This window comes from Cordyceps militaris (genome assembly GCF_000225605.1).
Source record: "Cordyceps militaris CM01 unplaced genomic scaffold CCM_S00006, whole genome shotgun sequence".
Lineage (NCBI taxonomy): Eukaryota > Fungi > Ascomycota > Sordariomycetes > Hypocreales > Cordycipitaceae > Cordyceps > Cordyceps militaris.
The window spans coordinates 2,937,817-2,964,747 of record NW_006271974.1 but is presented as its reverse complement, the minus strand read 5'-3'; the positions used below and the strand labels follow the sequence as shown (position 1 = coordinate 2,964,747).

The 26,931-nt window shown below is 54.3% G+C and overlaps 8 protein-coding genes across 8 annotated transcripts; 4 read left to right on the top strand and 4 right to left on the bottom strand.

Annotated features, from left to right (window-relative positions):
* Positions 1 to 69: 69 nt before the first annotated feature.
* CCM_08188 (alkaline ceramidase family protein) lies at positions 70 to 1,009 on the bottom strand (the record flags this gene model as incomplete). Its single annotated transcript, XM_006673327.1, has 3 exons — positions 70 to 713; positions 787 to 860; positions 924 to 1,009. 3 exons carry the CDS (start codon positions 1,007 to 1,009, stop codon positions 70 to 72), a joined length of 804 nt encoding a protein of 267 aa, XP_006673390.1.
* A 679-nt stretch (positions 1,010 to 1,688) lies between these two features.
* On the top strand, positions 1,689 to 2,418 carry CCM_08187 (Nucleotide-binding, alpha-beta plait; the record flags this gene model as incomplete). The annotated part of the gene is made up of 3 exons (XM_006673326.1): positions 1,689 to 1,768; positions 1,834 to 2,050; positions 2,110 to 2,418. The coding sequence occupies 3 exons, from the start codon at positions 1,689 to 1,691 to the stop codon at positions 2,416 to 2,418; spliced, it is 606 nt and encodes a 201-aa protein (XP_006673389.1).
* A 240-nt stretch (positions 2,419 to 2,658) lies between these two features.
* Positions 2,659 to 3,321, bottom strand: CCM_08186 (uncharacterized protein; the record flags this gene model as incomplete). Its single annotated transcript, XM_006673325.1, has 2 exons — positions 2,659 to 2,925; positions 3,004 to 3,321. The coding sequence occupies 2 exons, from the start codon at positions 3,319 to 3,321 to the stop codon at positions 2,659 to 2,661; spliced, it is 585 nt and encodes a 194-aa protein (XP_006673388.1).
* A 552-nt stretch (positions 3,322 to 3,873) lies between these two features.
* On the top strand, positions 3,874 to 6,087 carry CCM_08185 (mannosyl-oligosaccharide 1,2-alpha-mannosidase; the record flags this gene model as incomplete). The annotated part of the gene is made up of 3 exons (XM_006673324.1): positions 3,874 to 4,426; positions 4,482 to 5,824; positions 5,884 to 6,087. The coding sequence occupies 3 exons, from the start codon at positions 3,874 to 3,876 to the stop codon at positions 6,085 to 6,087; spliced, it is 2,100 nt and encodes a 699-aa protein (XP_006673387.1).
* A 2,748-nt stretch (positions 6,088 to 8,835) lies between these two features.
* CCM_08184 (general amino-acid permease GAP1) lies at positions 8,836 to 11,688 on the top strand (the record flags this gene model as incomplete). The annotated part of the gene is made up of 5 exons (XM_006673323.1): positions 8,836 to 8,892; positions 9,166 to 9,550; positions 9,666 to 10,272; positions 10,352 to 10,561; positions 10,626 to 11,688. The coding sequence occupies 5 exons, from the start codon at positions 8,836 to 8,838 to the stop codon at positions 11,686 to 11,688; spliced, it is 2,322 nt and encodes a 773-aa protein (XP_006673386.1).
* A 725-nt stretch (positions 11,689 to 12,413) lies between these two features.
* CCM_08183 (uncharacterized protein) lies at positions 12,414 to 14,159 on the bottom strand (the record flags this gene model as incomplete). The annotated part of the gene is made up of 2 exons (XM_006673322.1): positions 12,414 to 13,796; positions 13,857 to 14,159. 2 exons carry the CDS (start codon positions 14,157 to 14,159, stop codon positions 12,414 to 12,416), a joined length of 1,686 nt encoding a protein of 561 aa, XP_006673385.1.
* A 1,802-nt stretch (positions 14,160 to 15,961) lies between these two features.
* CCM_08182 (vacuolar protein sorting protein) lies at positions 15,962 to 20,567 on the top strand (the record flags this gene model as incomplete). Its single annotated transcript, XM_006673321.1, has 2 exons — positions 15,962 to 19,908; positions 19,961 to 20,567. The coding sequence occupies 2 exons, from the start codon at positions 15,962 to 15,964 to the stop codon at positions 20,565 to 20,567; spliced, it is 4,554 nt and encodes a 1,517-aa protein (XP_006673384.1).
* A 1,552-nt stretch (positions 20,568 to 22,119) lies between these two features.
* Positions 22,120 to 26,466, bottom strand: CCM_08181 (uncharacterized protein; the record flags this gene model as incomplete). Its single annotated transcript, XM_006673320.1, has 2 exons — positions 22,120 to 23,691; positions 25,903 to 26,466. The coding sequence occupies 2 exons, from the start codon at positions 26,464 to 26,466 to the stop codon at positions 22,120 to 22,122; spliced, it is 2,136 nt and encodes a 711-aa protein (XP_006673383.1).
* Positions 26,467 to 26,931: the final 465 nt, after the last annotated feature.

The window sequence follows — 26,931 nt, the reverse complement described above, 5'->3', positions numbered from 1 at the left end:
CAACCTGTATTATACGAGTCTCATCTAGACAAGAAAATTTCCATATGTATGGACAGAAGCTGTACTTACTTACTCCTTCTTTTGTTCGCGCCTGACCTCCTCACGCACTTCCCTCGCGACCGTGATGAACTTTGCGGCACCAATGGCTGTGAGGACATGCCACCATCCGTGAAACTCAAAGAGCCAGGCCCACGGCAGGCCGACCTGCTGGCGAATGTCCCGCAGCATCTGGCAGTACTCGAGGTCGACGTTCCAGATGGCGTAGCCGGCGACGCAGATGAGCAGCGACACGATGGAAGTGTTGCGCCAGGCGCGCCTCTTGGCCTCGGGGAACGCCGGCTGCATCCAGTGAAAGAGGTAGAGCACGCGCAAGATCAGGACGCCGACGCCGCTGAGAAAGGCCACGACCTGGTAGATGATGAGCGGGGAGCGCAGGTAAAAGACGGTAAACGAGACGAAGAAGACGGCCAGGCCGGCGGAGATGAGTCGGGCGGCGGCGGGCGTCTGGCGCACGGTGAGGGTTGCCTGCAGCATCGACCAGATGAGCCCCATCATGGAGAGCTCGTCGACGAACTCGAGCGTCTGGCGCAGGCTGGCGTGGAAGAGAAAGGAGCCGATGCCGAGGATGAAGAGGGTGACGGACATGAAGTCGAGGTTGGGCCGCCACAGGCCGCGGCTTCCTGGGCCGTACATGTATTTCAACGCATAGTACACTGTGAGGCGCGCCCAAACGTTAGCCGGCGTTCTATCGCTGGGAATTGGAGTGCTAGGTCCCATCGCACGTACCGTAGGCAATATTTGTCACTGAATTGATGAATTCGGCCACGTAAAAAGTCAAGCCGTAGTCTTCCTCGCAGAAGCTGCAGGACACGTCAGTATTCGAGCCCGCATTGGTTCCCCGCGGGGTGAAATGAGCGACTCACTTTGCTCGGCTCGTCGGCGGGCTCCAGGCGCCCGACAGAGCGTGCGGATCGCCATCGAAGCGGATATTGTGATGGCCGTGGCCCATGGTCGCGGTTTTCTGGTGCGTGCTGTTCAGATGGCCTCCCTGTTGTAGTCGTGCGGCGTGGCAGTGTGCTCGTTCAGGGTTTTCGGGGCAAACACCACAGGACACCACAGGGGGGCAAAGCTGAGTGGCGGCGGAAGTGGACAGTTGTTGGCTTCCTGCGTAAACGTGACCGGAAATACAATTAATTCTGATGGTTGGAACACGTGTTCACTTTTGGAAACGGTTGAAGGTATCGGCAAAGCGTTGTCGTGCTTCACGGTTTTTGTTGACGGCTCGTAAGGGCGCGCCGAACGGGGCTACGTCACGTTGGTGAGCCGCGGCCTTGTTCATTTCACGTGCATCGAGGTACGTTTGTCTTTCTAACTACAGCAGGATGCAAATGCAGCTAAGATTCATTATGCGGATACCATAGGCGCGACGTAATGTTTAGGAAGTAGCTAGTAATAATATACGTCGTGTTGTCGTGCGGTGTGAGCTCACAACCTTTGGCCCACTTGGAGGCAGCCTTTTCTAGCGAGGATGCTTCGGCGCGAAAATCTCCACAGCTTCATCTTCAACGACCAGCAAACACATACCCCCAACGAACCACGGCCTCGGCGTAGTGAGCGCAATCGCAGTCAGATAATCGAATTTCTGCAAGAATATACCGTACAATTCAACAGTCAATACCCCCAGTACCATGGCAACGATAGCGTCACGCGGGCTGCAGCCCAATTCTTCCCTCCCCGCCAAGGTCCAGAGCATACCGCCAAACCAAACGTGAGTCTTTACCCCGCGCAGCGCAAAGAGGCTCGTGGTCAAGATGCTGACGATGGCTCGTGCAGAATTTACATCACAAACCTGCCTTCCGCCAAAATACAAAAAGACGATCTGCGAACAGCACTCTACATGCTCTTTTCGACCTTTGGACCCGTCCTCGACATCGTCGCCCTCAAGACCATGTCCATGCGTGGGCAAGCACATATTGTCTTTCGAGATATCCAAGCCGCTACGCAAGCCATGCGCACGTTGGATGGGGAAGAATTCCTGGGGAGAGCCATGGTAAGCGGTCAGCGTCCCGTTTGCACGACCGACAGCGATGCTAACGATTGTGGCCCTAGAAAATTCAATACGCCAAGTCCAAGTCCCATTTTGTCAGCAAGATTGACGGCACCCTCACGCTGCCCACCAAGGGCGCCGCTGCTCCTGAGCAGACGGAGCTGCAACAGAGCATCTTCAACGCACCCCCGGCTGGCACCGCAACGACAGAAACACCGGCCAAGCCGCCTCCCAGCGCCGTGGACCATGCCATGAAGGATGTCGGCGGCTCGCCCGAAAGCCGTGGGCAGAAGCGCAACCGAGACGAAGAAAGCGAACCTGAAGATAGTGGCGAGGACATGGCAATGGACGAGGACAGCGACGACGAATAAATGTGTGGTGTTTTGAATATTGTTATTTTTGTTTGGCATTGCTATGAGTGAGGAGTGAAGCTCACTGTACCATCAGTTCGTTGGGTACCCATAGGCTGACGCAACCGCCGACGATTCCGAGCCACATGATCAAATAATCCCGCTTCATACATGGAAACGGCGCCATGGCATCAGCTATCTGGCACGGGTGGATAAAAAAGGATGGTAGCCCAGTGATGGGATGGTGCTGTACTCCTGTGGTTAGCTGGTAGGGGTTTTATGGAGCTCCAGGCTATTGATACGCACATCTGTTGATATGGCGCCGATGCCCATACCTGCGCGAAGGCTCGCTTTAAGGCTCTCAGGGACCAACCGGCGGAAGACGGTGTCAATGTGGAAGGCCGGCTCGGACTCGGGCAGCCCATGCAGAGTAAACCACAGGCATGGCACGCGATATGTGGGATGGAAGTGAATCTCATATATGACGCAACCAATATCTGGATCGGCGTTTTGCGTTGGGATAACTTGCTATATACCCAGTTAGAGACGGGACGAACAACATGTAAACGGGCGAGAAGGAATATAACAAGGCGTTCATTGTCGTACCGTATCTGATTCTTCCGTTTCCATCATCTCCGCGTCCTGCGTACTCGTCAAGTGCTCCGTAGCATTTCCAGATATTGAAAAGGCCCCCAGATCAAATGGCAGGTCAATTTCATCTTCCAGCGGTCGAACGATTTGGACATAGGCAATGTAACCCTCGTTGTCGTCCGAAAACGACATGTCCAGCGCCGTGAAGACGTTGAGCTTCCATCTTCGCCGCAGCGGCCCGAGTATAGCCTGGCGATATCTGCTATCTAGTAGATGACAAGCTTCCGTGAATTCAGCCTGGTCGAGGTTGGGGAAATGGTCGAGGTCCGTCATAGTAGCTAACCCCTCGCTGTTGGTGGCGGATATGTATTTCTGCGCCGTTGCTGTCAACGCTCGGCTAGCCTTCGCCTCAGACTGGGTGGACGAGCCTCCAAGGTCTCGGTCTTGTGCAAATATTTTGGATGTTTTTATTTGTCGAAATGTTGGGCATATTGGGCTTTCAATCATGCAGCGACAGTGGCTCTGTAGTGGAGTAAGTGGTTAGGCTTGATCACGCTAAGAGTTTAAGATTTTGCTTGGGCCGACGAGGAAAGAGGCGACATGGCCTCTTTCGAGGGCCGCTCCACCGGCAACGATGTGTAGGAAGCTCATTTGAGTACTGGCAAGGTTTGATGCTCAACGGGTGAATTTATTTCCCTCTTTCAGAAACGTCATCTTTGATTCACTGAGGATTTTCTTTATTCTTTGGACTTTCTTGCCATCTTGTAATTTGTACAATACCGTCCGTCGGGCGCTCGCCACGTTTCGTCTCGCATACAGCACACAGGGGAAGCCACCACAACGTCGACAACCAGATCCCACTAGCGGCCGGAGCCTCTAGGCCAGATGATTCGCGACCCGTTCGACATCCACCGCAAGAACCTCTTCCAAGTCACAGCACGGCGTGCTGCCGAAAATATACGAGACACGGCAGCCCAGGTCGGTACCAATGCGCTGAAGATGCCCTTTTCGATTCCCAAAAATGTCCCCAACTTTGAGGACCCCCACCGCCGCCTCGAGGACAAGGCATGGTCCAAGGTCTCGGGGCGCGGCAGCGGCCTGCTGTCTGACGTCCAGCACCGCGTCAATGGGCTCTTTGAATCGGACGAGCTGCCCATGTACAAGGACAAGCCGTACTACCACGGTGGCAGCGGCCGTCGCCGGCGATGGTATCGCAAGAAGCGCGTGGTCGGCTCGCTCACCCTCGCCCTCGTGATCCTCTTCCACATCCTCGGCTGGCTGCCCTGGCAGTCGTCGCGGCCCAAAGGGGCGCGCGGCAAGTCTGCGTGGGGCTTCCTGGGCATCTCCAAAAACGAGGTCGTCGACTGGGATCACAGACGGGCGCAAGTGGTGGAAGCGTTCCAGCTCAGCTGGGACGCCTACGAGCGCCACGCATGGGGTATGTCGCGGCGCACTGTTCGCATACAGGCGAAGGCTAATCATGTCGGGAACAGGCTATGACGAATTCCACCCCATCTCGAAATCCGGAAAATACATGGCGCCCAACGGCATGGGCTGGATCATTGTCGACTCTCTCGACACACTGATGCTCATGAACCTGACGTCACGCCTCGAGCACGCCCGAGAATGGATATCAAATTCGTTAACGTGGGACCAGCACCAGGACGTCAACACATTTGAGACGACAATTCGAATGCTGGGTGGGCTGCTCTCCGCCCACTACCTCTCGACAGAGTTCCCCGAGCTTGCGCCCATCAAAGAAGACGACCCTGGCAAACCAGGCGAGGACCTGTACCTCGAAAAGGCTGCCGACTTGGCCGGCCGCCTCTTGGGCGCATTCGACACGCCCTCTGGCATTCCCTATGCCAGCGTCCAGCTGGACGACTCCAAGGGCATCCCGTCGCATGGCGACATGGGCGCCAGCTCCACCGCAGAGGCGACGACGCTCCAGCTCGAATTCAAGTACCTCGCCAAATTGACGGGCGAGCCCAACTACTGGGAAATTGTCGAAAAGGTCATGGCCGTTATCGACGACAACAACATGCCTGACGGTCTGATGCCCATTTACATTTACCCCGCCAACGGCGAGTTTCGCGGTGAAAATATCCGTCTCGGCAGCCGAGGCGACTCGTACTACGAGTACCTGATCAAACAGTATCTGCAAACCAACAAGAAGGAAACTGTCTATCTTGAAATGTGGAAGGAATCCATGGCCGGTATTCGCAAGCACCTGTTGACCCACAGCGAGCCCTCAGGCTTCACCATTGTCGGCGAGCGTCCCAACGGCCTCGAGGGCGATTTGCTGCCCAAGATGGACCACCTCGTCTGCTTCCTGCCGGGCACCATTGCGCTCGCCGCCACCGAGGGCCTGACTGAGGCCGAGGCGCGCAAGTTGCCGACGTGGACGGCGCAGCACGATGCAGATATGCAGTTTGCACGCGAGCTGATGCAGACCTGCTGGGGCATGTACAAATATATGGCCACGGGCCTGTCGGCCGAAATCACCTTTTTCAACACGGCCAACCCGCCCGCCGCGCCAGACGCCCCGCACCACCAGCCGCCCGCCGAGTTTGACAGTGACCCCGACGCGCGCTGGCGTCAGGACTTTAATGTCAAGAGCAACGACGCGCACAACCTGCAACGCCCCGAGACGGTCGAGAGCCTGTTTTACATGTGGCGCATCACGGGCGACCCCAAGTACCGCGAGTGGGGCTGGGATATGTTTACCTCGTTTATGAACTACACGGCTGTGGAGGAGCAGGGCGGCTTCACAAGCCTGGACGATGCCAATGTGATTCCGCCGCGCGTGAGGGATAACATGGAGAGCTTCTGGCTGGTAAGTCAACGCACCTGTGCTTACGACGTGGATATCACATAGCTAACACGGAGGGATAGGCCGAGACGCTCAAGTACATGTATCTGCTGTTCTCAGACAATAGCCTGATGCCGCTGGACAAGATTGTGTTTAACACGGAGGCGCATCCCCTCCCGCGGTTCGACATGGGCGACTTGTTCAAGACAGGCTGGCAGCGCAAGCCGCGCGATGCGGACGGGAATGTTGTTGGCAAGGTGAAGCCGACGGCGGCGACGTCGGGATAAGACGCCGGATGGGCGAGTTATGTATTGCTTTGATGTTGGTGATTTTTGTACATTTATGGAGATATGCATACATACGACAACATTGGAATGTCGAAAAGATAGAACATGCATTGATTTTGTATTTTGAATATATTTGCACATTATGCAGGCCGTACGGAGACGGCACGCATGTTTTGACAATCCGATTGGTTGCGTATTGTGCGGCGCATACTCCTACGGCGGCGACACAATAGTGTTCAAAGGTGACGGTTGCCTCATCATGTACGGGTTTCCCCCTCGAATTCACAGCTGCTTCACTTGAGAGCGTTCTACTTTGTCTTGGTTTGTTGTTTGTCGCAAGTCGTGTACCACTCTGCGGCCGCAGGTCTTGGCAGGTCTTCCGACACATTGTCTGGCACTTTCACTGCCGTCTCTTTGGCTAGACAGACGTGACCACATTATCTCTTCTCTCGTTTCGGGTAGCAATTCCAAATGCGAGGATCCTGCACATAAATGGCCGTCCCAGAGGGCAACGTTGTCTCTTTTCGCTTGGTTCTGTCAAAAATTCCGGGACATGAGAAGCAAGACATTCTAGACGGCAGCGATGTTGTGTCTTGTGTCAGTGAGGTTGTTGGCTGGAGGACTCGGAACGGATATATAAGTATAGATATGTCCTGCCTCGAGGCCCATCCACCACATATCCTATACGCGGTATATTTGCTCCGACTTGTCAAGATGAATCTTTCTATCCTTGTCCTTTCCGTCAGCGGACTTTTCGGTCTTGCTGCTGCTGGTCCTGCGGCGTACGCCATCTGCCAGTCAGCCTGCTCGGCCAGTCTGACTTTAGGCCCGGCTGCCGTCGCCGTCTATGCGGCGTGCCAGGCAGCATGCGCGGCGCTACTGGTGACGCCGTGCCCCTAGATGGGCCGCTTCTTTTACCCTGAGATAGCCTCACCTTTTGACGAGTCCTCCACAGACTGGTATGTTGTATCTTGAAGATGGAGGGCTGTGCATACATGGGACGGGCGCGTGCCCATCCTGATTCCTTGACTTGAGCGACGGCTAACAGAGACACTACTTGAAATAGTCACAGATGCCGGTCATTATGTCTGAGATGGTCTAGGGCCAAGGCCTGCAAGGTTGCATTGTTTGACATGCGGCCGGCTGGAGTGGGGGGGAACACAAGCAGTGGGATTTTGACAGATAGGGCGCATGTTAGTTGAATGAAAATTGTCATCATATCCTCCGTCTATACATTGTCTTGAAAGTCTTCCCGTAGAATTAGTCGACCACGTAGACGTAATGCAAATGATGACCCGGAATAGAGGCAGTCAGCAACCAGCCCATTTTATGGTGGCCATTCTGCAGTGAAGATCGCTTGTGTCTCACCAGGCTGTGGCTACCCGTCGGAATGGCGAGCAAATAAGATCCTGTACTACAGTCGTACACAAATCCTCTGCAAGGATCCGCGTAGCACAGCTGGACGGGGCACGGGTGTTAGTGATGACAAGAGTGAGACGAGCATCGAGAAGGATATGATCGTGTTGCACAATGGGAGCAGGGAGCTGGCGCTGAACGAACTACCTATTCGGCCAAACGACGACAAAATGAATTGAGGCACTGCCGATTTTCTTCAGCGGCCGGTGCGTCGAGACCACGACCAAGACATGGCAGCGCTGCCCCTTCCGCGGGCGGTGGCCGAGGCACAGGGCCGAGCCGGTGAAGGCTCGTTTCCGGGACTTGCGGGGGCGTAAATCCTCACGCGAATCGGCGCGAGGCCACACCATTTTGATCGTGCGATCAGGTAAAAGCGGGCATCTGGGATATTTACGGAAGGCGATGCTCGGCTTATAAGCGGCAGAGGGTGGTATTGAACTTGCTTTTAGTTTGAGGCTAGGCTCGCCTTTGTCGCTTCGATCCTGCTAGCGCCATGACGATGGGGGCGTCGTTCGACGGGGGGGCGGTGTCGTGGGCAAAGGATAGTACCAAGTTGCCAACTGAAATTAAATTATTAATAATAGCGGGAATACAATTTATTCCCCTTTCGCGTTTGTGTGGTAATTTGGGGGGTAATTGCATGCATAGTACCTCGGTTAGCCTTGCAGCGCGCCCTCTGTGTATTGGGCAGGCTGGGGAAATTATGCAGACCCCTGTGCTAAATCGCATTGATAGTTGCCAACTTCTGCGGCGCCCGATACGCGATAACAAGGTGATGTGATTTCGGAAATCTGAGATTGTCGTAGAATACATGGATGCACACATAATAAATGTTTCAGTAGTGTCTTCTCTTGGTCGCAGACGGACGGGCGGGGAAAAGTGGCCGGGTCACTGGGTCGTTGTGCGCGGTGCTGAGTGCTGCAGCTCTCCGACAGATGGCGCTTCATGGCTTGCGTTTTGGTGGCTGGCGAACGCCGCCGGAGCAAACCACGTATGGCATATCCGTAAACGGTCGAACGATTGATTGATTTTCTGACCTTTGCTTTCTTTCCCTTGAACTCGATGAAGAAAGTCCTCTCTTCAATAAAACGGGTTATTCGGTAACTCTCGGAACATTGCCACTGCGTTTGCAAGCTGTCGGCCCTCCAAGTCGTGATAACCGGCTTGCCAGCTGGCAGCTTATCAAGCCATCATCAGTAACGCCAGCGCCTCCGCTTCAGCCACCAGCCTCAGCCTCATACGCACTTGGGAGTTGGCACCAACCCTTTTCACTTCTAGTCCGTATCCCAGTCAAATCCTAACACAAGCCCTGCGTTGGTTCCATTTCAAGTCATGTTGCGCTCCTCCACCATCAAACCGAACGCCCCCGAAGAACGCCACCCTGGCGCTGTTCTTTGTCTTTGCGGGCACGACGCCCTGCGCTCTTTTTTCCCAAGCTGCACCATCCCTTTCCCGCTCTTCCTTGACCGACCTACAGCACCTATACAGATAAACGTCCAGCCTTGATGGACAAAGTATCGTGTTGGGCTGAGAGCCAGCAACCGATGTAACATAGTGGTTTTTTCCTCCCGTGGACTCGCTTTTATTACCGTCACCGCCCTAGCACGCTAGACCCCCGGACAGCCGCTTCCAACGGTATTGTGCACGCGCCCCAATTCGAAGAGGCTGGCCCCCGACATTGGGACAATTGAGACACGTCCGAGCTGTCCTATTCAGACTATTGTTCTTCTCTCTGTCCCTCCATCTTGCGGCCGCTTTTTCTTTCTTCGCGCCCGTTATTACCCCGCAACGAACCGGGCCCCCGGTCCTGTCTTTGACGATCGAGACCACATTTACTCCGGGAGGCCCTCCCCCCCCAAAACCAACGTCACTGCGGCATGGGCGGATAAGAAAAATCTCCAACCAGTCGCCAAAAAAAGAGAAAACAAAGAGCGGCTTTTCTTCCCTCAAAATTCCACCTCTAAACCACAATTCCCGGACTTGAGTTGGATTTCATGCACGCTGCCTCGCCGGGCTGCCGCTGAGCCCGCGACACCCATACAGACCGGTATTGCCTCGCTTTTCCTCTTCGTGATACACAGCAGCAAACGAAACACAAGAAGCAGCAAAAACTCGCCACAAAATCCTATTTTGTTTACCTGTTTTCCCTAGGTCCCTTCCAGCCTGGTTGGCCCCTCCCGGTTTCCATTTCCCTCCCCTTCAACCTCTACTTCTTCCTTCGTCTTCCACAATGGCATCCTGGCCCAGTGACATGGACCTCGGCCGCACCAACACGCACAAGAGCAAAGCCGACTCCTTGACCTACGGCAGCTCCCACAGCATGCGCGAGCCCTCGTACGAGGCGCACCCGCGCTTCGAGCGCTTCCTCGACACCTTTCGCCGCGACCCCAACTCGACCTTCCTCCTCGCCGAGCACCACGCCGCCCGCCGCCTGCAGCACCCTGGTGGCGGCACCCCGTACTATGACCTGCACCTGGCCACGCTCGAGAATGCGCACATTGGCCTCTCCCGCAGCCTCAAGGGCCGTCACTTGCAGATGATTGCCATTGGCGGCTCCATTGGCACGGGCTTGTTTGTCGTCTCCGGCAAGGCGCTCAACGCCGGTGGGCCGGCCTCGCTCCTCATCGCGTTTGGGATTATTGGCGCCATGCTCTACACAACTTGTCAGGCCCTTGGGGAGCTGGCCGTCATCTTTCCCATTGCTGGGTCTTTTTCTTCGTGGGCCACTAGGTTTCTGGATCCGTCGTGGGGATTCGCCATGGGCTGGAAGTAAGTCTTACACGAGAGCCGTTGATGGTGCCTGGACCCTTCCCGCTTCCCACAGGTTTGCTAACACCGGCCCGATCAGCTACGCTCTACAATGGCTCTCTGTGCTACCGCTCGAAATTATTGCCGCCTCATTAACCATCGGCTACTGGAACGACCGGCTCACCAAGGCTATTTTCGTCACCGTCTTTTTGACCACCATTGTCTTCATCAACATGTTTGGCGTCAAGGGGTATGGTGAGGCCGAGTTTCTCTTCTCTATCATCAAAATCATTGCCGTCATTGGCTTCATGTAAGCAAGCGCGCGCATGCTCCCCTTTTCCCTAGCCCACACCTTCTGTTAACACATCCTACAGTCTCCTCGGCATCGTGCTTAACTGCGGCGGCACACCTGACCGTGGGTATATTGGCGGCGAGTACTGGCGCAATCCTGGCGCCTTTAACAACGGCTTTAAGGGCCTTTGTAGCGTCTTCGTCACGGCCGCGTTCGCCTTTACCGGGACTGAGCTCGTCGGGCTCGCCGCCGCCGAGACGGCGAACCCACGCAAGTCGCTCCCCACCGCCATCAAGCAAGTCTTTTGGCGGATCACGCTCTTTTACATTGTCGCTCTCACCCTCGTCGGGCTCCTCGTCCCGCATAACGACCCGCGGCTGCTCGGTGGCGACAGTAAGGTTGACGCCAAGGCCTCGCCGTTTGTTATTGCAATCGAAGAAGCTGGTATCCAGATATTACCGTCCGTTATGAACGCCGTCATCCTCATCGCCGTCCTCTCCGTCGGCAACTCGGCCGTCTTTGGCTCCTCGCGGACCCTCGCTGCGCTTGCCAACCTACACCAAGCCCCCAAGTTCCTCGGCTACGTCGACCGCAAGGGCCGCCCCCTCGTCGCCATCTTTGTCGCCGGCGCCTGCGGCCTCCTCGCCTACCTTGCCGACGCCGCCTCCCAGGGCAGCGTCTTTGACTGGCTCCTCGCCCTCTCCGGCCTGTCGAGCATCTTCACCTGGGGCTCCATCTGCCTCTGCCACATTCGCTTCCGCCGCGCCTGGGCCCTCGCCGGCCACCACGTCGCCGAGCTGCCCTTTCAGTCCCAGGTCGGCGTCTGGGGCTCCTACTTTGGCCTCACGCTCAACATGATCGTCGTCGTCGCCCAGTTTTGGGTCGCCGCGTTTCCCATGGGCTGGCGCACCATGTCGTCGGCCGCCATTGCGCAGAACCTGTTCCTCAAGTGGATGAGCGCGCCCATCATCGTCGTCTGCTACGGCGCGCACAAACTCTACTACCGCACGCGCTACGTCCGCCTCCGGGAAATGGACGTCAACACGGGCCGTCGCGACTGGAACTTGCCGGTCCTTGTCGCCCAGGAGAGAGAAGAGAGAAAAGCGTGGCCAAAGTGGAAAAGATGGTACAAATTCATCTGTTAATTTCTTCTTGTCCTCTCTTTTCCCTTCTTTCCGACCATGTATAGTCCAAATATGTTTCCTTGTCTCTACAACAGCGTAACGATATCACTCTGGGAAAGAAAAAAAACAGAGCATGCCTCTGGACGGCAAGACTAATTATTTAACGAATCGGGTTCATCTGGGGTTATATACAGGTGGCTTATTGGGTAGCTGGGCGTTGGTTTTTGGGGTTTCTATAGCAAGCATTGAGTACAGTAATGAATGACACGTATTTTCCACAACATTCCTCAAAGTCTTGTCCAGCAGCATGGCAATGTTTTCGTATATTTTTAATGTCTACCTTCTGGCGAGTCAAGATAATAACAAAAGAAAAGGAACCAGTCTGCTCAAAGTGGAGGCCAATGTATCATACTAACAAAAGCTTGCCAGAAGTCATAAAAAGCGTAAAGAGTAGAACAAAAACAGCTAAAAAGGCAGTAAAATTAAAAAGGAGGTCGAGATATAACGTCCTTGTTCCCAGCACAGTCAATGACTGTCAAGAGAAGGGGTAATCGGTGAAAAAAAGACAATGGAAAAATCCAACGACAGACATGCATTTGGGTTGCCAAAAGAGCGCCAAGGTCCGCCCTCAATACGTGATTCGTAGTGAATACACGAAACAGGCAGGATAAACCGACATATAAGTAAATACGATTGCCAAATCAAGCAGTGCACGCTGCTAGAACACAGCTCGGGGGTGCGCAATTTTAAAAGCCCCAAACGCCTTCCGTCTTTTTAGCGGTGCCCCGACCTCGTGGCTGCACCTTGGGCTGCACGTCCTCGTCCTCATCACCGCCCGTCATCCAGGCGCGCGAGGTGCCCTTGCGACCGCCCATGCCGTCGCCGGCAATGTGGATCTTGGTGTCAATGTCGTCGTGTTCAAGTCCCTTTCTCGAGCCCATGCCATCACCGGCAATGTGGATCTTCTGGTGGCTGATGGTAGTGGCGGGAGCAGGTCTGTTGTTCTCCTTGAGGGGCGACTGCTCATAGACTTCCCAGGTGTGGTCCATCTTCTTGGCCACCTTCTTCTTGCCCTCGGGAACCTGTTGAGTTCGCGGGGTGTGCGATGGTGACTCATCAGTCATTTCGAAGTGAGGATCAAAGTCTTTGCTGCGATCTTTGAGGTTGGTGACGGTGTTCAGGGCACGCTTGGGACCGGGAGTTGGGTCGACCTCATCAAAAAGCTGGTTCTTGTAGAGGCTCTGGCCTTCATTGTGCATGGCGCCGCGAGGAAGTCCGACACGTTCCTGGCGCGCGTTCTTCTCACCATCATCCTGAATCTCAAAGTGAGTCTCGGCATCCCGGCGACCCTTGCCAGTGGGCTGACGCGCCTCGGGGTCGGTAGAGAACTGCATCTCGGGATTCCAGTGCTGAACATCCTGCGAGCGCATGCCCTTGCTAGCAGTAGCCTTGGCAGGAGTAACAAAGTCGTTGAAAGACCATTGGCTGTCGTGCTTGGACTTGGGGCGGTTTTCAAGGTCGACGCCGCGGACAGGGCCGTCTTTAGGGTCGGAACCATCGACAAAGTCAAAGTGGTTGTACTTGCTGGGGTGAGGCTTGATGAACTTGTCGCCCTTCTTGGGAGTCTCGACCTCCTCATGATCCTGCTTGCCGTCGAATATACGCGAGGGCTGGAAATTCTTGTTCGATCCAGCCTTGCTGGGTGAAACAGAGCGGTGTCGGTTGTGTCCAAATTCACCGTCTGCCGGCTCGTCGCCGATAATATCAGCGACAGAGCGCTGGCTCGGACGGTGACCACCGTAGGGGTTGGGGGCGGACTTCATAGGAGCCGATTCAATCTCCTCTCTGCTTCCGTACAGGTTGAGAGAGGCATGGGGGTTGTGCAGGGTGTTGCTTGCGTTGTGACGGGTGCGAATGACGACATCATCGTGGCTCGAGGACTGCTGGGCGCCCTTGCCAACAGTCTTGAGGCAAGACTGGATTTGTCGGAGCTGCTCGCGGCTGTCCTGGATGGGCCAATTGCGGCCAGTCTTGCCAACGATATCCAACTGCTTCAGAAGAGCACCCTGATCCCACTGCTGTCGGATCTGGAGAATTTTGCCGTCGGCGTCGAAGGAAACAAAATGCGTCTAAATGGTGGGAAAGACGTTAGCGGCCAAGCGCAAACAGTCCGGGCCGTCACAACTTACAATGGGGACGTAGGCAGTACGATCAGACAGGAAGTTGTCATCGAGCTTGGGGAGGTAGATGCCACCACTGGTAATGAATTCAAGAGCCGTGTGGACCTCAACGACAATGGCATTCTGGCCCTCGACAAGGCTAAGGATCTCTTCCTGCTTCTTGGTGACCTGTCTGCGCAGAGCAGCCAGGTGCTTGATGATCTCGGCAGCACCAGTAAAGTTGGAGAGGGTAGTGATGTAATGCAGCGACGCGTTCTCAGCCAGCAGCGAGGCGTTTGGCGAGGCCAAGAATTGCTTGTATGCAGCAGACATTGTGAATGGTGAAAAGGGGTTGTTGGTGGTAGACGAGTGGGAGGCGAGGACGAGGAGGATGAATGGCGGGGGTGTAAGGGACCTCGGAAAGCAAACGGCAGCTATTGGTCGCAAGACGAACAAGGTCCAGAAGCAGTTGCGTAGATTTTGGGGTCGGAATATGCAGAGCAGTCTCGAGAGAGGATGAATCGAACAGCCAAAGGCAAGTTTATTAAATGGACATGGAGGAAAACAAGGATCAAAACAGAAGCTGGCGCGAGAGAGGAAGCGTGGGCGGGAGGAGGCTGTGGCGGGCGCTCATGTCCCACTGATGGGAGGGGGGAGGGGCCCCTGGTCGTGGTACCTGGCTAGTACCCGCTGCAGCGATGGTACCTTGCCTTGCGATTCGGTATACATAACGTACAGTAGTATCAATAAGGGTTGTCTTTCACTCATTATAATAATAACTATCTAGAAATATAGGTAAGGTAGTGTACTTGCGAGCAAGTAAAAAGCTCCCGTTTCTCCGGGCAAGTACCCAGGGGCGCAACTTGCGCTAGGCGAGAATGCTTAGGTTAGGTACCTTTTAGTGAATGTTTCCCCTGGAATTAGACTAAGACCTCAAGTACCCGTCAACACCACTTGCAGGTCATCCCTCTAAAAGGAGGAGCGGTACCGACACGTGTCAGCCACACTTGAGAGGCGACAGCAAAATGTTCATCCCTTTTTTCTCGGCAAAAATGGCCTCAAGGTACAGTCCTCGTCCGAGATACCTCGCAGGCAGCAATCCGGGGGTTCCATGCTTCTTGTTGCTGTTGCGCTGTCAACTCTGCTTCACAACGCGTATCGGCTACTTTGTTTTGCAAAGTCGCGTCTACTCGTTGCCATGGTACCCGTTGTCCCCATTATGGGTTACTTACCTACCTCAGAAGCGTGTCCTCGGCACGACAGCTGGCTGTGATAACTATGTTGCCGGCGAAGTCCTTTGAAAAAAATGTAATTACTACCCACGATTAGACACCTCTACGAATTAGTTAGTGCAAGTAGCAATCTACCTAGGTACTTTGTTGCAGCAAGGTACTTTGTAAACTCCTTCCTTTACAACGACCCCAGACCATCGGCTGCAGCACTCAGACAGGGGTCAAGAACTCACTGGCTCAGGGGCAGACAACGACTTACACGCTCAAGTCTCAAGTCTCAAGTCTGGCAACGGTTCAACAACTGTACTCCATACGGCTGCGCTAAAATTACTACGCCCAGCAAATCGTACTTAAAGTCATTAACAATCAAAGAGCCGTTATCACATTCCAGATTGTGCCCTGATATCGTTCTCTTGCTCTCAGTAGCAGTGATAAGAAGCGGCGTCGAGTTCCTCTCATGACAACACCAGCGGACTAGAGCAACGGGTAGAGAAGAAATGGAGACAGAAAAAGCAGACCACCAAGAAATGGAGAGAATTTTGGAATAGAAATAGAAGCAAAAGTAAAATCTATTTCTATGACATCTTCTAGATTCAAGCAGCCCTTTGGTTAGAAGCTCATGTGGATCCATCAGCCACAGTTACCTGCGCCACAACCCACCTGCCCCTGCAACCTGCCAGGGATGGCGCGCAAGCCACAAGGTCCTGTGCTGCAAACAACCTCTGACGCAACGAGCTTCAGCTAGGTGGCTTGAACACGCAATCCGCATTGCATTGCCAAATCCTACTCGACTCACCAGATGACCACCTTCATTGCTCGCAACGGCAAGCGCAGATATAACCTCCAAACATACTCTCTTCGCACATACTACATGATAGAACAAATCCCCGCTCTTCTGTCACAATGAGGATCGGCAGCCCGCTGGCTGTGCCTTGGTGGCGTGTCCTCCTTCTCTCCTTGATCTGGACAACTGCCCTCGCCAAGGACGAGCCCACCATTTCGGCCTCCAAGATAGAGGGTTACCCTCGCAATATCAACTACTTTGAAGATAGCGACTCCATCATCTGGCACAACATCGACACCGGCAACATTTTCTGGTCCAAGGATGCTGGCGTTCAGTGGGCCAGAATCGCCGACGTCGCCGAGGGCAAAGCCGTCCTGCTCGTCATGCATCCCCACGAAGCAAAGACGGCATTTATTCTCACGGCCGGCCAAGAGCATTATATAACGCAGGACCGCGGCGAAACCTGGTCCAAGTTCGACTCCAAAGTGCCACCGAGCCGATTTCAGCCCGAAGTTTTAACCTTCAACGCCGCCGATCCGAAGCGCATCATTTTCAACGGCATGGACTGCGACGAAATATTCTGCGATGAAGCGGCTGTCTTCACGATTGATGGTTTCAAGACGGCCGAAAAGCTTCGCCAAGACACGGCTGGTTGTTGGTGGGCCAAGTCGTCGCCTGAGTTTACCACTGGCGATAAGGACCTTGACCAGTCGAGAATCTTGTGCATCATTCGCGACGAACTTTCTCCCCGAAAGCAAGAACAGCGTCTTGTTGTTTCCGACGACTTCTTCAAAAAGGAAAAGGGCGAGATTCAAGAATTTGAACCCGATCTTGACATCAACAAGCCAGTCCGTGGTGTCACCAATGTCGCCATCGTCAAGGGTTATCTTTTGGTAGCCACAACCTCGGCCCGAAGTGACGAAATGGCTCTGTATGTTACTGACGACTCGAAAAAGTGGCATCGCGCCATGTTTCCCAGCTCGGACTCGCATGAGCATTCACACGCCATCAACCAAGGCGCATATACCGTCCTTGAGAGCACAAACTACAGCATCCAGGTCGACGTCATGACTTCCGCTCCATCTAGGCCCATGGGTGTCCTATTTACCAGCAATTCCAACGGCACGTACTTCACTGAGAACGTGCCCTACACGAATCGCGACAGAAGGGGCCACGTCGATTTCGAAAACGTCAGCGGTATCCAAGGTGTCTACCTTGTCAACACTATTGAGAACGGAGCAGATGTCGACAAACATGGCAAAACGAAGATTGTGGTCAGCAAAATCACCTTTGATGACGGCAGAACGTTTGAATCCCTCAAAGCTGGCGAAGACACAATCCACTTGCATTCGGTCACGGAACTGGACAACATTGGCCGTGTATTTTCCAGTCCGGCACCTGGTCTGGTCATGGGCAACGGAAATACTGGCAAGTCCCTCAAAAAGCCATCTGAATCCAACTTGTATGTCTCTGATGATGCCGGCCAAAGTTGGAAGCAGGCTCTCGAGGGCCAGCACAAGTACGAGTTTGGTGATTCTGGCTCCATTCTTATTGCCGTTAAAGATTCAACCAAACCCGATATTGATAAGCTCTCCTTTTCTCTCGACCACGGCGAGAAATGGGATACTGTTTCTTTCCCAGATGGTCTGAAAATCAAGCCCGAATTCCTCACATCGGTGCAAGATGCTACCAGTCTCAAGTTTCTTCTTGTGGGATCTCGGAAGGGCGAGTACCACAGTTTTGCCATTGATTTCGAGGGTCTTCACGAACGGAAGTGTGGTGAGGACGATATGGAAGAGTGGCATGCCCGTGCCGATGCCGACGGCAAACCACAGTGCATCATGGGCCACAAGCAGACCTTTACTCGCAGAAAGAAGACTGCAGACTGCTTTATCAAGAGCGACTTCAAAGAACCAATTGCCAAGACAGAAGAGTGCGAATGCTCTGATGCCGACTTTGAATGCGATTACAACTTCCAGCGCGACCCAGAGGACAACACCAAGTGCAAGCAAGTCGGCGCACTTGTCATTCCCGAAGACTCATGCAAGGGAGATGATAAGTCTTTCAAAGGCTCTTCTGGGTGGAGGCTGATTCCAGGAGACACATGCAAGAGGAAAGATGGTGCCCAGAAAGATGACGCCGTCGAGCGGGAATGCAAAGACGGTGGCAAAGACGGTGGCAAAGACGGCGGAAAAGATGATGGCAAGGACGGTAAAGACGGCACTGAACCTGCCAACGGCGATGTCTCTCACAAAAAGCATGATTTTGACACGGATTTGAATGACTTTCAGAAGATTTATCTGGAACACGGCGACGCCAGCTCCTCAAAGGACGAGACGGTCATCGTGCGTGCTGCTGAGCATCGCAGTGGCGGTCAAATGAAGGTCGATGACCGTATCTGGCGCTCTCCCGATCATGGCAAGAGTTGGGAACGCATCCTTGAGGGAGAGGAGATACAAAACATTATTCCTCACGCGTACTTCAACGATGTTGTCTATTTCACTACCGCCAAAGATAACAAAGTCTTGTATACGATTGATCGTGGGCAGAGTTTCCATCCCTTCACTGCCCCGTCTGAGCCTTCTAAGGAGCCATTTAGCTTCCATCCTGATAAAAAGGACTGGATTCTATGGGTTGGCCAGACGTGTGAGAAGGTTGGTGGCAAAGAGTCTTGCTACTTGAAGGCGTCTGTCTCGACTGATCGCGGCGATGATTGGCATACGCTACGAAAGTATGTTGACAAGTGCGAGTTCACTGGTAACTCAGAGTACAACACTCGCGCCGAGAAGCAGATTGTGTGCCTCGCTCATCGTGAGGAGAACGAGAGCTCTTCAATGGCAATTATCACGAGTGATGACTTCTTTGATGAAGATGTGACGATGCTGGACAACGAAGTGAGCAGCTTCATCACCATGAGCGAATATATTATCCTGGCCGACAAGGACCCGAAAACCGGAGCCGTGAAACCTCTGGTCAGCATTGATGGAAAGCATTTTGAGAAGACGCACTTGCCGTACAAGTTCCAGGAGGGTCACGAAAACGAATACACTGCTCTGGACAGCTCCACTCACGCCCTGAATATGTTTGTCAAGACGGATGACGGTGCAGACCACCAATATGGCTCGATCATCAAGAGCAACTCCAACGGCACTTCATTTGTGCTCAGCGCCTCTAATGTCAACTGTGACGATACACCATATGCTGATTTCGAAAAGGTTGCAGGCTTGGAAGGATTCGAGTTGATCAACGTTGTTACCAACCCTGGCAAAGGAGAAAAGACCAAGAAGCTCCAATCCAAGATTTCACGCAATGATGGTGCGGAATGGGGTTATCTTGCTCCTCCCAGCAAGGACATTGAGGGCAAATCGTACTCTTGTAGTAGCTCCAACGGCGACAACTCCTGCGCTCTCCACATTCACCACTATACAGAACGCGATGACAAACGCAAGACATTTGCCGCCGTAACTGCTGTCGGACTCATGTTTGGCATCGGAAATGTTGGCCCGATTCTCGGTGATATCAAAGACGCAGACACATTCATGACTGCCGATGGCGGTATTACCTGGCATAATGTCAAGAAGGGGCACTGGACATGGCAGTATGGTGACCAAGGATCTATCATTGTGCTCGTGGAACGTGCCACTCACGATAATAAGGCCACTACTAACATGGTTTCGTACTCGACCGACGAGGGCAAGACATGGACCGACTACAAGTTTACAGATGACAAGGTGACGGTGCTCGACATCACCACGCTGTCTTCTGGTACCTCGCGAAACTTTCTTCTCTGGTGCAGGTCAGAATCGGGCAAACTATTTACTGTCAACATGGACTTTACTGGCCTTGCCGACAAACCTTGCAAGCTCGGCAGCCTTGGGAAGGAGGGAGGCGACCCGGACTACGACCTTTGGTCTCCAAAACACCCCATGCTAGACAATGACTGTGTGTTTGGTCACGTTGCCAAATACTTGCGCAAGAAGACGGACCGACAGTGCTACAACGACCAGGATCTCCAGCGTCTATACAAGAAGGAGAACTGCGCCTGCACCCGACGTGACTACGAATGGTATGTGCCCGATGGCGTAGTAGAGAGTATGCATACTAACAAGTTATTGTAGTGCCTACAACTTTGTAATGGACAGCAGCGGGCAGTGCGCCTTGGTCGACGGCCTCGAGCCGCTGTCTGGCAAAGAGTGGTGTGAAAAGTACAATGCCACAACGTACTTTGAACCCACCGGCTATCGCCGGCTGCAGCTTACGACATGCGAGGGCGGCAAAGAGTTTGACAAGACATCGACGGAGCACGACTGCGCAGGGTACGAGGGCGAGGTGGCCAAGAAGCACCGGACGTCGGCGGTGGCCATTCTCTTTGCCGTGTTGCTTCCCATTGCCGCGGCGGCCGCGGTCGGCTGGTACGTGTACCGCAATTGGTCCGGCAAGTTTGGCCAAATCCGCTTGGGCGAATCGTCGTCGACGTTTGACAGCGACCAGCCGTGGATCAAGTACCCTGTCATTGCCATTGCGGCCGTGGCGGCCGTGGTTGCCGCGCTGCCTGTCCTCGGCGCCAGTGTGTGGCGCACCGTCGTCGGCAGTGGTGGCGGTGCCGGCCGCAGCTGGAACCGCCGCTTCACGACACGGCAGAGCTTTGCCCGCGGTAGCGGCTACTCCCAAGTCGAAGACTACGACGGTGAACTCCTGGGCGAGGACAGTGACGAGGATGTATAGATGTGGTATATTGTAGGGGGAATCGATGTCGATCAGGTGTACACAGTAGACCAACAATGGTTTTTTTTGTCTCTTTTTTCTTGTATGAAGCGTTGAATGAGCATTTCTTTTCGAGTTTAAGCTGTGTGGAGTCAATGTCATGATCACTAATGGACAGCTGTTGCAAAAAAGAAGATTCATTTTGTTTCTCATTGCATCCCATAGTGGTGTAGTTGCTCATGTCTGCACAAGGGTCAATGGTCCAAGCCAGAGCCGGCACCAACATGGCGGGTGTGAGCCACGAGGTGGTTTTTTCTCTGATTTATTTTTTTCTATTCCAAGCAAGATGGCTCAGTCCCGTCCAGATGCTGTATGGTTTCTATTTTTGTTCCCCCCCCCCCCCCCCCCGAATCAATTTCTCTAAGCAAACGGTTGCAAAGTGCTTGGACCCTGTCCCAGCCCCCAAAGGTCCGCACATGTACGATACTGATCCGATGCTCTGATGCTCGCTCGCCCCCCCTTCGCTGACGTGCATGGCTTGACTCGAGGCTGCTGCAAGGTGGTCGGGTCATCTGACGTTGCATATGTAGCTGTCCTCCTCGACGCACACACACACACACACACCAGGTCGTGAAATGCCCTTTGTTGAACCAACCCCCTTGCATTCCAAATTGGGCGCGCCGCATAAACAAAATGTCGAAACAAAAAAGAAGAAAGAAATACATTCTTTCTTCTTTTTACCCGGTCCTTGCCCCCCCCGCCCGGAACGGCCCCCGGCTCGATCCGTTCGCACAAAGAGAATGGGCTTTGCCTTGCACCCTCCCTCCATCGGGGACTCGTGAAACGTGTCAGAGCGCTTTGGGGGTGGAAAGAAACAAGAATCGGGCTACGGGCCGTTTCATCTCAACATGGGGGGACCCTAGACGATAACAACGGTTTGCCCGTTCATGACAGTTTAGAATTCGACATTGCATTCCAAACTTTGTCAGTTGAGTGCATGCATGATTCATTCACCTAGTTTCAGCACACCACATCACATCACCATGCCAGACCCCGTGTATCAAAAAAAGCTTGTCATTGTGTAGCAACTCTTTCCCTCGACGCCTTGACTACCAAGAAACAACTCAAAAAGGCAACGACAGTGAACAAAAAGTGAAAGAAAGATTATATAGATCATGCACAGAAAGTGGGGTATAAAACAAAAACAGAAAAACGAAAAAAACACTCGAGGCCATCAATGTCGTTAGCCGCAAAATAATAATGAAAAAAAAGGACAAAAATACGTATACCGGCCCAATGTAGTTTGAATGAGTGTGAAACAATAAAGCAAGATTCAAAAGTAGCAGAAAGGGGGGAATAAAGCTATATGAGAGAAAAAACAAGAGACGATGCTTCTCCAAACACGGCGCGCTCAAGTGCAAGGTATAAAAAAAAGAAAGGCTTTCCAGTTGCATAATTAGAAAGGGGTGGTCATGCCATGTGTGTGTTGGCGTGTCTTGTTGGCCGTGCGTCAAAATGGTGCAAATATTGGAGCAATGTGCGTGTACTGGCTTGCGTAAATGGAATTTCCAAGTCATGTGCGGCGGAAGCGGTTCCAGAGGCGCTTCATGGAGCTTCGCTCTGGGTAGAGCATGTTCTCCTGGTCAATGGCCGCCAGCTGTCGCTCAATGCTGTCCTTCTTGAGCTCGTCTTCTGACCTCGGCGCGGGCGGCGAGTGCGGTGCGTCCGGCAGGGTTGGGGGTGCGCCCTTTTGCCAGCCATACATGAGGTTCTCATTGGCCCGCAGGTCCGGTCGCGTCAGCGTCATGCGGAGCGTCATCTCCCGCGAGTACGCATGAGCCTGGGTATAGTCAATCTTGGGCGCTGCTTCGCGATCTTGGTCGGCAGCGGGGGTGGCGAATGGCACCGACGGCTTCTCCAGAGTGTCGGGGGTGCGAGGCGAGTCGGGTTCCGTCGCAATCGTCTTATCGCTATAGAGCGAGCATCGCCGGTCCTCAACAACGGTCTGCATGCGGAGGTGCGCGCCACGGTCGGCGTTGCGAGGCAGCGAGTCAACACGCTTGGGCGGCGTGGTTGGGCTGGGGGGCTGCTGCTCGGTCGAAGGGAATCCAAACTCGACCGCCTCGTCAAACTTGTGCGGCGAGGCGAGGTAGACGCGGAGCTTCATGCGGGCTTCTGGGTCTTGGTAGTGGGCGGCAGGGTCCATGGCAGGCGGCGGCGACGCGGCCGTCGTGACCTCGGCAGGCGGCTGCTTGGTGGCGGACATGAGGGAGAGGGCACGGGAACGTCGGCGGACATGGCCGTTGCAAGAGGGGTTGTGGAGGGACAGCATGGAGCCACCAAATGGTGTCGAGCCGTCCTTTGTGGTAGGACGGCTCAGCGTAGACGAGGCACGGCCAAAGGTGACTTTGGATGAAATGGAGAGCTTGCGGCGAAAGGAAGCCGGGCGGTCCTTGTGGTACGGGACGTCTTCGTGAAGACCAGTGTGGTAGTCATTAAGGTCGAGCCGTAGGTCAATGTCGTCTTCCAGCCAGCGGAAGCTGTCGTACAACGAGTCTTCCGTCTCCTTGAGGCGGCCGTCGATCCAGGCGGCGTCGTTGGCGCGGGAATGCATCCTGCGGGAGAGTGTATCGAACGAGGCGGCACGGTGTAAGTGGCCCTTGGACTGGCGGGCGGTGAGGTGGGCTTGTCGTTTTCCGCGCTTAATCAGGGCTTCGTCAGTTGCATCCAAGATAACGCTCTGTCGGGGAGAGACTGCAGGCTGTTGACGGTTCCCGGATTTATTATGTAGTATGCCACCGAGCTTGGTGGAGGTGTTGGCGAGTTGGTCAAGGGCCGGGCTCGAGTGCAGGCGAATCAGGGCGGACCTGGGACGCCTTTGGGGCAGTGAGGCGGCAGCGAGGGGGCAAACAGCTTCGGATGGGAGCTTGGAGAGCACGGTGAGACGAACAGGCTGGTGGTGGTTGTTTAGGAGTGGTCTGGGTGCGAAGGAGGCGGCGGCCAAGGGAGCGTTAGTCGTGCTGGCGGCAGGGTTGATATTAGATTGGAGCTTGGGGAGATTGTCGAACGAGGCCGAGGGCGTAGCGTCCGAGGCTTCAGGGTCGGTGTCTTGGGCGAAGCGAAGACGCTCGAGGGTAGAAAAGTACTGGCGAGGGAGGAGAGCCAATGGTCAGTATATGGGATTTGTCGGGTGCGCAAGATTGGTGTTTTGCAGAGGCTGGCTGAAGGAGAAGAGGGAAGGAGAGAGAGCAGGCGGGACGGGCTCGTGGGGGAGACGAGGACAAAAAAGGACACCAACGAAAAACAGAACAGGGATAAAAAAGCGATATATGGGCATGCGTGTCTGCAATATAAAACAGAAAGCCCAGGGGTGCAAGAGGAATGGTGTGTCTCGACGCAGGAACGAGAGAGGATCATTGGTGGTGGAGGGATGGGATACCGCGAATAGGTGAGGCTTTTCCAGGCTGTACAGGGCAGTCTAGCCAAGCCAGGAAATGGCGGTGATGGGGGGGGGTAGTGCTGTCTGGTACTCCAGTTACAGCGGGGGAAGAGCTGGCAAACGGTGCTCGAGTACCTGAAAGTACAGTGCTGCAGCACTAGTCGACCGCCATCACAGAGCAGCCAAGGCCCGTTTCAGCGCTAACCCCAAGGTAGCTCCAGGTACCGTGCTCCCGTTTCTCAGTGAACGCCAAGGCTCTCGGCCCCCTGTGGCCCCCGCCCCACGGGGAGTGCAACAGCATGGTTTACTATCGATGCAACCCTTGCGGAGCCACTTGGGAGGAAGCCGTAGTCGGAGAATAAAAAAGTAAATAAGGACAGTAAAAGTGCCTGCCGCCACTGAGCGGGACAGAATTTTTGGCGATTTTTTTCCTCTGTTTATATTGTAGAAGTGGCTGTTGCTGAGTGCAGGGGGGAAGCTCATTCGGCCGAACAACGTACTTGAATACATGTGAAGTTGCTCGAAGAAGCAGGCGAGCAGAACCGCGGCAAAAGAAAAGAAACCACCACCTCCACAGTAAGTGAGAGTGTCTCTTTTCCTGGAATGGACAGCGATACGCGAACCATCATGTGGCGGGCGACTGGGGCAGAAGGTAGGGGAAAAAAGAAAAAAGCGAGAGAGCAACAGAGCGAGGCTGCAACAACGACCGCACCAGGGCTTCCTGCATCCGGTCTTGCATATGGTATGGGCACGATCTCGTGGAATGCATTCTGCAAGCTGCCGTGTCACCGTAACTAGTCTGTGCCTGCCAACGCATGGCCGCCAGCCATGGTCGTGCCCACACACGCGGCGTCCAACTGGCGTCCAACTGGCGTGGTGTGGCTGACAGGTTTAACACTGGAGGGAAGAAGCAATAGTTAAACCCCTGCTACCAACTCTGGATCGTCATGCGGTGCTTGCTCGTCATCCTTCCTTTTTTTTTAGCACCTCCGTGGCTGCAGCATATTTGCTTTGCGTATGCCTCGTCAAACACGTGTACTCGGCAGCCTCAAGTTTGCGTGCTCAGGGATCGAGACGACAGAGTTGCTCCCTTGCTTCATTAGCCAACAACTTTTGACACAAAGTCTGTCAACTTTGACAAGACTCGGCCAAGTAACACATGGCCAAGGTCGGGTTGGAATATTGGAATGCGAGCCCCGCGACGACCCTTGCTATCCTCCACCCCCATCGCGCGCATCCCTACCTACCATCCCATCCGACGCATCGCCACCAAAACGGGGGACATGCCGCCGTGGCTTGGAAGCCCTTGCTGGCGCATATTGCTATATTCTGCAGAATTCGCAAAAGCGCCAGACAAGGCAGAAGGGGCAAGGTGCCATGGCGGACAATTGCTTCTTCTCCGGCACTTGCGCGTTGAATGAAGAAATAGTCGCAAAGGGAAGACTTGTCCTCTTGCTTGCTTTTTGGGGGTCGGTCATGTCTTTCTTTTTTTCGCTCGACAACTGAATCAGTTTTGCGTGAACCACTTGTCACTGTGCCACATGCAACGCTTTCCTGTGCCACGATTCTGCTTCATGGGCGCTCGCTAGTGTCACTTGAAGGGACGTGTCACCTGCGAGTGTCTGTCTGTGTGTTTGCTCGTGGCCGCCTTGAAGCCACAAGCCAGGTCGATATTTGAAACAAGCTGTAGTCACATCATTTTCCTTTTTGTATTTCCCTTGCTCTTCATCGTATGTCTGGCTTGCTCTTTTTCAACACTTGTCTTTCCAACCACTCGGCAGGAGAAGCACGCCAGCCCAATTGATGATGGGAGAATAAACGTCCGTCTTGTCGCTTTCGTTGTCGTGGTCCTCGTTCAAAACCCGTCCAAACTGGGAATAAGGCAAAGACAGAATAAAAAAGGCAATTGCCACTCACCTTTCTCTGTATCGTTGGCGGCAACGCCTCGAATTCCTCCCTTGTCATGACCGGAAACGACGTCGTCGACTCGGACGGCGAGTGGCCATCGGTGCCGCTGCCCGAGCCCTGCGACGCCTGACTCCGTGCATAGCGATGCCCTCGCCACCCACCGCCGCTGTCGCCGATGCAGTTGATGCTCCGGCCCCGCGTCCGCTCGAGGAGCTTGAGACCCTGGTGCAGGCGCCTGTGGCGGTGGTAGCTGCCGTCGTCCTCGGAGGAGCTCGAGACGTGGCGAAAAGGCAGCAGAGAGTGCCGATTGGAGCGCCCAACACTGCGGTGGAAGCTGTCGGTGTCGCTTCTCATCATCGTCGTGGTGGCCGCTCGTCTCGTTCTCGTCGTGGGCCCGACGACGCCGTAGAAGGGGTCGTCGCGGTCGTTGGCGGCCGTCATGGTCTTGTCGTGCTGGCGGTGGTCGTGGTGGTGATGATGGTTGGTCCTCGCGGTCCCTCGATGGCGTCGGATCCGGCTGCTTGCAGGAGGAACACGCGATGATGCTGAGAGGCGACTGGCGGGCGGCGACATGGTCTCGACGGTGGCTGGTCGCGTCCGTTTGTACATGCTGCAAACGCCGTTGTCCAGAAACCCGTGACAGAAAACTGCCGTTCTCTCTCGCGCTCGCCTAAAATACCACGAACCTGATGCAGGAACGCGGCCGCTAGCCAAGGAAGACCCTTGCAAACTAAACGTGGGCTGATGGTGAGGGTTCGAGAGCAGCTTTTTTTTTTTTGGCAGGCGTTGAGACGTTGATGGTATGTTACACTTTATGATTCACGGTACAGCAAAGAGGAAACGAAAGGTGGTAACTAGAAGAATTCCATGACAACGGGGATAATCACAATACCCGCCCCAGGTTCCAAATCATGACAAACATATTCACACAACAAGCGACGGAAGCTCTAACCAAGATGGAACGACAGCCCGCGAGCCTTGGCCCTCGTCGCGGGGCGCCCGAACTGCAACCACTCGTTTTGGGCGAGACTCGTGTAT